Source organism: Lepisma saccharinum, chromosome 2 (genome assembly GCF_977018435.1).
Source record: "Lepisma saccharinum chromosome 2, izLepSacc3.1, whole genome shotgun sequence".
Taxonomy (NCBI): Eukaryota; Metazoa; Arthropoda; class Insecta; order Zygentoma; family Lepismatidae; genus Lepisma; species Lepisma saccharinum.
The window spans coordinates 146,997,150-147,006,477 of NC_139230.1; the positions used below are offsets into that span (position 1 = coordinate 146,997,150).

General features: G+C 39.5%; 1 protein-coding gene across 2 annotated transcripts in view; it reads right to left on the reverse strand.

Annotated features, from left to right (window-relative positions):
• The window catches only part of Alas (5-aminolevulinate synthase), a 148,680-nt gene extending 140,575 nt beyond the window's left edge, over positions 1 to 8,105 (reverse strand). Inside the window, exon 1 of one of the 2 annotated variants that reach the window (XM_083117585.1) lies at positions 7,991 to 8,105. In XM_083117585.1, the coding sequence (XP_082973711.1) occupies positions 7,991 to 8,023 (33 nt within the window). In that variant the 5' untranslated portion in view covers positions 8,024 to 8,105. The remainder of the gene's footprint in view (positions 1 to 7,990) is intronic. The other variant, XM_083117586.1, reaches the window with a different exon arrangement.
• Positions 8,106 to 9,328: the final 1,223 nt, after the last annotated feature.

Here is a 9,328-nt window from a genome sequence, read left to right on the forward strand (position 1 = left end):
ATCCAACTCTTCAATATCGGATCAAGTCTTAGATTATGACGGGTATTTAGTTAAAGAGATTGAACATTAATTTGTGTCTTACTATATTGTCTTAGACTGTTGTGGAAATTGTGGTGTGGGGACGGAGAATTTTTTGCTTTGGAGGAGGCATTATCCACTATTCAATATCAACAGTAAGTCTAAAATTGGCATGGGAATTTTGGTGGGAGGATTCAGTATTAAATTTAATGGGGAGATATGAAGCTCTTGATGACGTGTCAAATCTTAAATTGACAAGGGATATCTGTGGTGTGTTACCAGTCTGTCCTCCCACACTTTACCTCCGCACTCGAGGTTCGGTGCACTTCGTACTCGGCTCTGATTTGTCTAGGGGTATCTTTCTTTGTACGACAATGCACGTGGGTTGCTACAAGTCAACATAATTATATAATTAACTACAAGAGACAACGGATAACCTTTGAGAAACCTTATTGCTATAGGGGATAAATTACCTTGTCCAGCATCTTTGAAATTAAAAACTGAAATTTTGGATATTTCTATAGTTTAATTAACGTAAAATTTGAAGTATATACAAGTCGTATCCGAACGTTCATTTCTCTAATTATCGGGCCAAAACTCTAATTTTGATGTTGGAATCTCTATTGTTTGTAACTGGATGCTTTACATTTCATGAATTACATGTGGAGTACGCTTGTCACAAGGTAGACTCGCGTTACTCCAAGAAAACGTCTTAACAGTCGCGAGGTTGCCCGACGTGTACATTTCTCAACCTCTACGGTGACAAGGCACTAGGCTGCCCGGCGCACCGTAATTACTTCAAAATAACATCCAGTACAAACTACCCTTTTACCTGTAAACTGGATACCAAGGCACTAGCTTGCCCGGCAATCCAATCTCTTACAGCATCCGTTTCGGGAGACCTGTCCTCCGGTCCTTATCTGACCAAAGCAAAAACAGCCTCTCCCTTCCAAGTCTCAGTTCCAACAGCCGACCTCCCCCACTCTCATCTGGGAGTTTATATACGTTTTGTTGGCGTCGGTTGCCAACGGCCCTTCTTTCAAAAGTTTTAAGCCCGCCTTTCTTTTGAACGTTCGAAACACGAAGCAAGAACAGATAGCTACATGGTATTTATACATGGAATAATACGAACCTAAAAATACATAATAAATTGATTTACACTAATCACACATATATATATTAATAAAATATTTAAATAAGGAAAAAAAAACACTGTTGCCCTGACACGGGGGCAGGGTAACAGGTGGGGGAGAGTTCGAATATTATATTTTGGGGTCTATATTTAGCGATATGCTATCCACACGTTTTCGGCGTCGAACATGCGAGAAGAGGAGCTTGAAAAGAGTAAATGTCCCGTGCGACCCTAAGAAAGTATTGACACCCCATTAAAATAATATTCTTGAAAGCCTGCAGAGAAATTGATGTAAAAATTTTCTTGGTGTAATGAAAATGCTTGTTTTGCGTGTTACTGACGTGAATGTGAAAAATTATGCTATAGCTGCATTACAAGACTTGAACATTATTCTCGATATTGATTAACATTACTTCTTAAAATGTAATGCTTAGTGTTGGTATACTGCTTAATTTACAGCAGGTGCGTCATTTGGATGATGTACTTCTATTAGCAATGTTATTGTATGATTAATTCCCTGTATGCTGTAATAGTCGTACTAAGCGTACTACACCTAGCACGTTACCCAATATAACAGAAAAATAAATAATATCAAATTCACATTCCTAACTTATTTTCACAGGACAATTTTACTTTAGCTACTGAAATTGCAATTAAGATGAAATCCACGTAATTATTGCTATGGATTACTGAAATAATTATATTTACCCCAAACAAGTTCTTTGAAGGAGGAACTTTATTATATTCTCGCCCTGAGTTTAGGAATTTCTAGCTAGGGTACTGTAATGTCTCGTGAAGCAATCGGTCGCACGGCGGCAGCATGTTATTTGGTTTGCCCAGGTTGAATTTTCTAACTTAAATTGTGTAAAAATTTGTGTTAAATACTAAAATTGTGGGTTTTATAAATATTATTCTCCACTTACAAACACTGTATAAATGCATATTTATAACTAATTTAATTTATGACATTTGAGATTAACTTCAGTAACCAATGAATGTGCTAGCTTTCCATTATTTCGAAAATTTGAACAATTACAAAATTACAGTTTAACATGGTATTGTATTCAAATAAACATAAATTATTACGTATTCGTCCAAACTATTTTAAAGGAGGGGGTTATGATGAACAATTTGGAGGATAGGGTAATGCATCCACGGTCTTGGGGGTGATAGGAACCCCTGTTTAGGGAGGAGGGGCAGATCAAGTATAGTGTTCAGTAAAGAAAATAAAAAAAGTAACTTTCAGTAGCCACGCTGTCGTAAAGATATCCTTTATGGGGATTATAATTTGATTTGGGGGGACGAATGAAATGATTTGGGAAGCGCCAGTGGCCGGGGGGGGGGGATGGGGTGGTCACCCCTGCTCCAGTGAAACATGCACTGCTGAACTTCCATCATCATTTTCATTACAGTTGCCTGTACTTGTCTAGTACCTAGTCTGGAAAACAAACATTTGAGGAAAAGTTACATGCGTGATCAATCGACGGTTGCTTATATGCTATCCAGATTGTGTGCACTCGGAACACGTGCTCTCGGCTCACCACATATTGAGAAAGTAGATGAAGCGACAAACACAATGAAACATGCATTCGACAAGAGGACCCGTGGCAGTGACGAGGCCAGAGGGAGGGTCTCCCCGAGTCAGGCACTTTGCCCCCCCCCCTTTCCGCCCCCAACTGGCATTAATGAAATATCGTATAATAAGAGAGTTCATTTCTAACAGTATGGCTATTTTTACCTTTTCTAAGTGGTGTATTCTGCATGATATCACTTTTGCTGCTTATAATACCAACTTGACTAACAAATATTAATTTTGTTTTAGTACATAGTCTTACCATAAATACTGTCCCAAAGTTGTAAGTAAATAGACACAAAATGGTGAGAGATATTGTAATATCAGAATAACATGAGATGCATGGATGCATTATGAACCAAAATCACAAATAATTATTCGAAATGGCCACCTTTAGCACTGACACACTTCTGAAGTCTTCGTGGCCACTCATCAATGGAATTACGCAACACATCAAGTGGAAACCCGCAGATGCCTTCTGAAGAGACCGACCGCTTTAAACTTTCAATATTGGGATGTCTCTTCTTCCAAGCCATCTCCTGAAGCTTGGACCACAATTTGTAGTCCAAAGGGTATAAGTCCGGACTTGCAGAAGGCCAATCTGAAGTGGAAATGAAGTCTGGAACATTTGCTATGAAGACACGCTCCATTTCTGTGAAAAAGGGGTAAAAACATCAGCCAAAGTGTACCAGCAGACAGTGCTTGAGACACTATGCAAGAATCTTACCGACACCATCTTCCATGGAGAGAACTGGAGCTTCCAGCAGGACTCAGCCCCAGCACACAAAGAACGCACCACCCAGCAGTGGTTGGAGGCAAATGTTCCTGACTTCATTTCCACGTCAGATTGGCCCTCTGCCAGTCCAGACTTAAACCCTTCGGACTACAAATTGTGGTCCAAGCTTCAGGAGATGGCTTGCAAGAAGAGACATCCCAATATTGACAGTTTAAAGCGGTCTCTTCAGAAGGCAGTTGCGGAGTTTCCACTTGATGTGTTGCGTAATTCCATTGATGAGTGGCCACGAAGACTTCAGAAGTGTGTCAGTGCTAAAGGTGGCCATTTCGAATAATTATTTGTGATTTTGGTTCATAATGCATCCATGCATCTCATGTTATTCTGATATTACAATATCTCTCACCATTTTGTGTCTATTTACTTACAATTTTGGGACAGTATTTATGGTAAGACTAGGTATATATACATATGTGTGTGTGACTTTCGTTCAAGATTCAAGCGCCGACCTGGGTATGGGCGATTTCTCATTCATTTATGTTCTGTAATCGTCGCGATTAACGTAAGTTTTACTGGAAAGAAGCGTTAAATGTAAATGGTTTTAAAACACTACGAACATTCTGAGGACGACAAAACATCATCTGTAGTACGGAAAAATTAATCTAATAGTGGATCGTTAGTGACAACACTAATTAGTGAAAGACATTCAAAGGTGATTCAAGAAAACCGACACTGCATGTCGCTGTTGTGGACGCATCCCGGTTTCTTTCTATCCAGTGGCTTGCTTTTTGAGATGATGAGTCTGACGCAAGCCTTAACAGAGGGATTTTCTTGTAACTATTGAATTTATTTTCAAAATGAGGCAACATTATTCGGAAATGTATTGAACTTGAATCTTAAAATGCACACTGAAAATTCGATTCAAAACAAATTAATCTGCGTAATGTCCGCACTTATTCTCAGCAAAATAAGCCAGAAAGTGGAAGAGGCAAAAGTATTCGCACTGTCAGATGAAACAAAAGACAGTACGAGAAAGGAACAGGACAGATTTGTATCGCGGGCAGGTAAAATAACGCCTTTTAGGATTTACCGTTCCTCAGTCATTAAATGCAGGTTCCCTCCTTGCAGATATCAAAATCAAGGAACTTATTTCCAAGATCTCCATAGATGCCTGTAATTGTGTAGCACAAACATACTTTGGAGGTGCACCAGGGTCAGAATATTTCTTGAATTATGAAATAACTGTAACCTTTTTCAGATTTTTATTCCTGTAATATGATTTCTCTGAAAGGTGAAACGCAGATTTTGCCCAAAACTCTTCAGCGTTATGAAGATGGAACGAAAGTAGTCCTAATGGATTTCTTCGATATCCTAGGAAAATATAAATTGGCATTTCACAAGGTTCACACTAGTTGTATTCTCTGTAACAATCCCAGTTTCTAATGCAGCATGTCAAAGAACCTCTTCTTGTTTGAAACCTTTGAAAAGCCTTGCGCGAAACAGGATGCTGGATGTCAGCTTCCTCATTTGGTTGTCCCTGCTATTGAGAAGAAGATGTCAAGTCTTGGACGTACCGAAGGTGGGCAATGTGTTCTCCAAATCACATACAGCAGAATTCTCCTACAGGAGAATTGCACTTCACTAAGCGACTTTCGTTGTTTCTAATACTTAAGAAAATTAATTTCTTCCAACGTCATGTTTATTTTGCAAGAAAATTTAACTCTTCGAAACGTTTTTCTCGTCATTTATATTATTATCTTATAACTTGAATATTTATATCAGTATTTTTCAACTCAAGAAAGACGAGGAATTATAAAATTATAAATGGGAAATCTATTTTAAACAATTTTCTACCTGTCTTGCAACACTGAAATAGGCCACTAGAGATAAAGCAACTTACTAAAAAGTAATTAATGCCTTTATTAAAACGAATCAATGGATCTAAACTAGGCAGTAAGCGTCCACTCTGAATAAAGGACAAACACAAAACACCATATATTAATATAATAATAATAATTAATAAGTATTATTATTTGTATATTTATATATATGTATCGTCTCATACCCCGAGATGCCCTGCATCTCCACCACGTCTCATACCCTCAGGTATGTGGTATCTTATTGGGTCGATGTAGCTCACTAATCATTCATCCTTGACGGTAGAGCAACTTGCTGCTCATGGTGAGCTTGGTGGTAAGATGCAAGAGTTACTACAGTAACAACATACACTAATAAACAACTAGAAATGGCAAATAGTCAACACTTGGATTTTAAAACCTTCGAACCGGAATCATACATACTGTCTAACGTGAAGTCTGATGATCAAATCCAAGAACGAAGTGTAAGCCTGTACTCAAGGCTTGCTTGTCAGGCTGAGTCAGACAGACTCAGTCTGTTCAAAGAGAAAACGAAAAGCTGCTCCTGACTATTCCAAGTCAATCAAAAGAGTGTCCTTCTCCTCTGTCCCTGTTGCAGTGGAGACTTGCTCCATGCCGATTCGTCAAGTTTTGACTTCCTATTCTCTTAGCACATCACTCCCTGTTTACCTGTCTGCTTGTTTGCTACAGCAATACTCCAGGAAGTCTGTTAACACTTGACTTTGCATATCTGAAATACCTAAGAGGAGTAGGCAACTGGTAGAATAAGTGAATTACCCTTTGTTCAGATTGAAGCTTTTAGAAAATGTACAGGCTTCGTTACGGTATGTAGTGTTTTCGTGCGTTTTAATGTGACTGACCCCGTACAATATGTTCTCGTCCCCCCTTGCGCCCCCCAGTTACTTTTCCCTGGCGCCGTCACTGACCCGTGGCTTCGTAGCATCCTACTCTAACCATTATGGCAACGATGCTGGCGAGGTAGCATTACTCAAAATGGCCAAAGAGGAATGAATTATTTTTATCTTTAAAATTTGAATATTTTTCTTCTATTCCAAAATGCATGAAAAAAAAAAATCAAATTTACTTTTCATTATGACAGTAGAAGTACCATATAAAACATGTAATAAAAAAGATTCTGTTAATGAATCGATTCCGAGTAATTAAGGAATAGCAGATTTTGAATTTTAGAGATCTCCCTAAATGCCTCACTTTGCTGTTGGAATCACATATGTACTTTCCAGCAGGAGCGTACAAGTATATTCCAGGCTAGATAGGCTATCTGCGAAGCCTGAAGCCTAGAAAGTCAAATACTGAAGATAATGGCGATTCTGAAGTTGGCAACCTCAATTCTTAGAAGTTGGCAACCTCAATTCTTAAAGTTGGCAACCTCAATTCTTAGAAGTTGGCAACCTGAATTTTTATAAGTATGCAACCTGACTACCGTTGGGATGACAACGTGGCTTCCTTGAAGACGTCAACAATGAGCCTATTAGTTTTCTCCCTTGCTCCATAGTCTAGGACCAGGTGTCGTAGTGAATTAGTCCAGGTGTTAGACTCAGCATACGCCACTGCTTTCCAGCTACAGTAAAGCTTAAATTACTCGTCTAATAAAGAAGAAGATATGTGCAAAATGTTTGCCATGTTGTGACAGGTAGGAACATTAGCAATATGTTTATTTTAAGTCCACTTTATGCTCAGATAGACTGATCGGGACTGGATCAACAGTTTTAATTGTGATCCGATCCACTGTCCAAAGTGCCTCACCGGCGATCAAACTCCGGACTCCTTGAGTAGGAACTTTAGCGTGCTCGGCAGCAGGGCCAACTTCAAATAATTTGGAGGGTCAAGAATAACATAAACAATATTTTATGTATGTTCATATGTGTTATCCTCTCGAGAAATTGGGGGGGGAGGGTTAAAAGTGCCATCTACTCCTAAAGTCAGAGCCTACCGTGCCCAATAATTTCCATGAAGCACTGAATATTTGATCAGCTTTTTAATGAAATTGTTTGAGTTTTTCAGCATATAGTAAGTTTTAACATTTAAAGTTCATTTCAAAGTAACGTCAGCAGTAACGGAGGTAATTTTTTAAAATGCGGAACCGCCACTGAATTATTTTTCTAGTCAAGTAACTGTGACATAGTATTTCAGCCATTTCTGCGGCCGAGCACGATCTTGTCACCGAAGGTTCTGGGTTCGAGTCCCCGGCAACGACATGGGTGTTGGATTGCATTTGTTCTTCCACCTAATCATCACTCATCCCCATGGTCGGGATAAATCTGAAGTTGTAGAGAAACAAAGCTAGAACAACTTACTACTATAGGCCTTCCCTATGGGGCAGTGGTACCGTCGTCTCCTTATAATCAAGGTGTCCTGGGTTCGATACCTGGTGGAGTCACAGAGTGGTTCGGATCCCACTTTAAACTGTAGGTCCAGTCCCGATTAGCCTTACTGTGCATAAAGTGGACTTAAAACACCAACTCAAACAAACAAACAAAACAACTTATTACGTTCGAATTGGACTCGAATTATACTGTTTTAATAATAAGTAATTCTTATTGTCGACAAACAAACAAACGCTACTCTCCATTCATATCTTCTTGCGGAAGCTACGAGACAAACAAAAAACTGTAAAAAAGTTGTTGCTGCTAACTTACGTGCACAGGGTCGCACCTTGCCCATACAGCCATCTGTGGAAACTTCGAAGTCGGAAAGTACTCCAATAAAACACACTGCTCGGAGAAGCGAAAGTGGGCCGTTCACTCGAAGGAACGCTTGTTCGCTACTGACTTTCTCTGCCAATGAAGGCACCCATATTGCCTGAACGAACCTCCCCAGGTGTGCAAGGTTACGACAATTCAATGACGCCCAGCACTTTCTTGACAGGCGCCGTTCCTACGTCAATGATACACGAAGAGAAAAATTGAAAAGAATGAGAGTACAGTTCCCCTGTAATGCCTTTAACTTCGGGTTGATACAGAGACGAGACGAGACGAGACGAGACGAGACGAGACTTGGAACAATCTCGTCTCGTCTCGTGAATGAGAAATACTGCCTCGTTCTTGTCTTGTTGTTTGTTTTATGTTCACTAAATTCTCAAATATAGGGTAAGGGACTGGACCTACAATTTAAACTGAGATCCAAACCACTGTGTTCCTTTACCGGAGATCGAACCCGGAACCCTCTGATTACAACTTGATACCGTTACAACGACATGGGCGAGGCACTCTGTCTCGTCACGATTTGGGAATGCATGTATCTATCTTGATTTCATCTCCACTTGCGACATCAGGTCTGATTCTCGGTTTTGTCTCGATATTTAAATCCCAGGCTCATGCTCGTCTCGGTCTCGAATAGCATGTACTCCATATTGTTTCTGCTTTACACATACATTCAGCATCATTTTCTGATTAGCCATGAAGCCAGTGGCGGTTCGTGAGGTTTGCAAGAGGTAGGGCACAATCAAAATATGGGCTAAATATGATAAAATATGCTTCCTGCAAACAGACAAAATCGTAGCTAAAAGTTAATTTTGAATTATCTTTCATGTACCTTTGAAGACACTTGAACCACTTTCTAAATGGTCTTTCAAAACATAATCGAGGGTCGCGGTGCAATTAATGAGTCCTCTGTTTTGTCATGACCACGCGAAGTCCATTCAAATTCATCACAAAATTTAATCGCATCGATAATACGTTAAAAAATATTTTTTTGTACACAAGCTCATTATGTCTTAAAATTTTACAACGATCATCAAGTTGCGCTTTGATATCTGTTTTCCCGAAGACAGCGAGACTCATATCAATGTCCAAGTCGTCATCGCCTAGTGGATGCACGTAGTGGTTAGGATCCCACTTTAAACTGTAGGTCCAGTCCCGATTAGCCTAACCGTGCATAAAGTGGACTTAACACAACAATTCAATTATTACCCAACTTTTATTCCATATGTCTTCTCCTTTGAATAAAATGCACGGAAAACCAAAAAGAGAATTAGC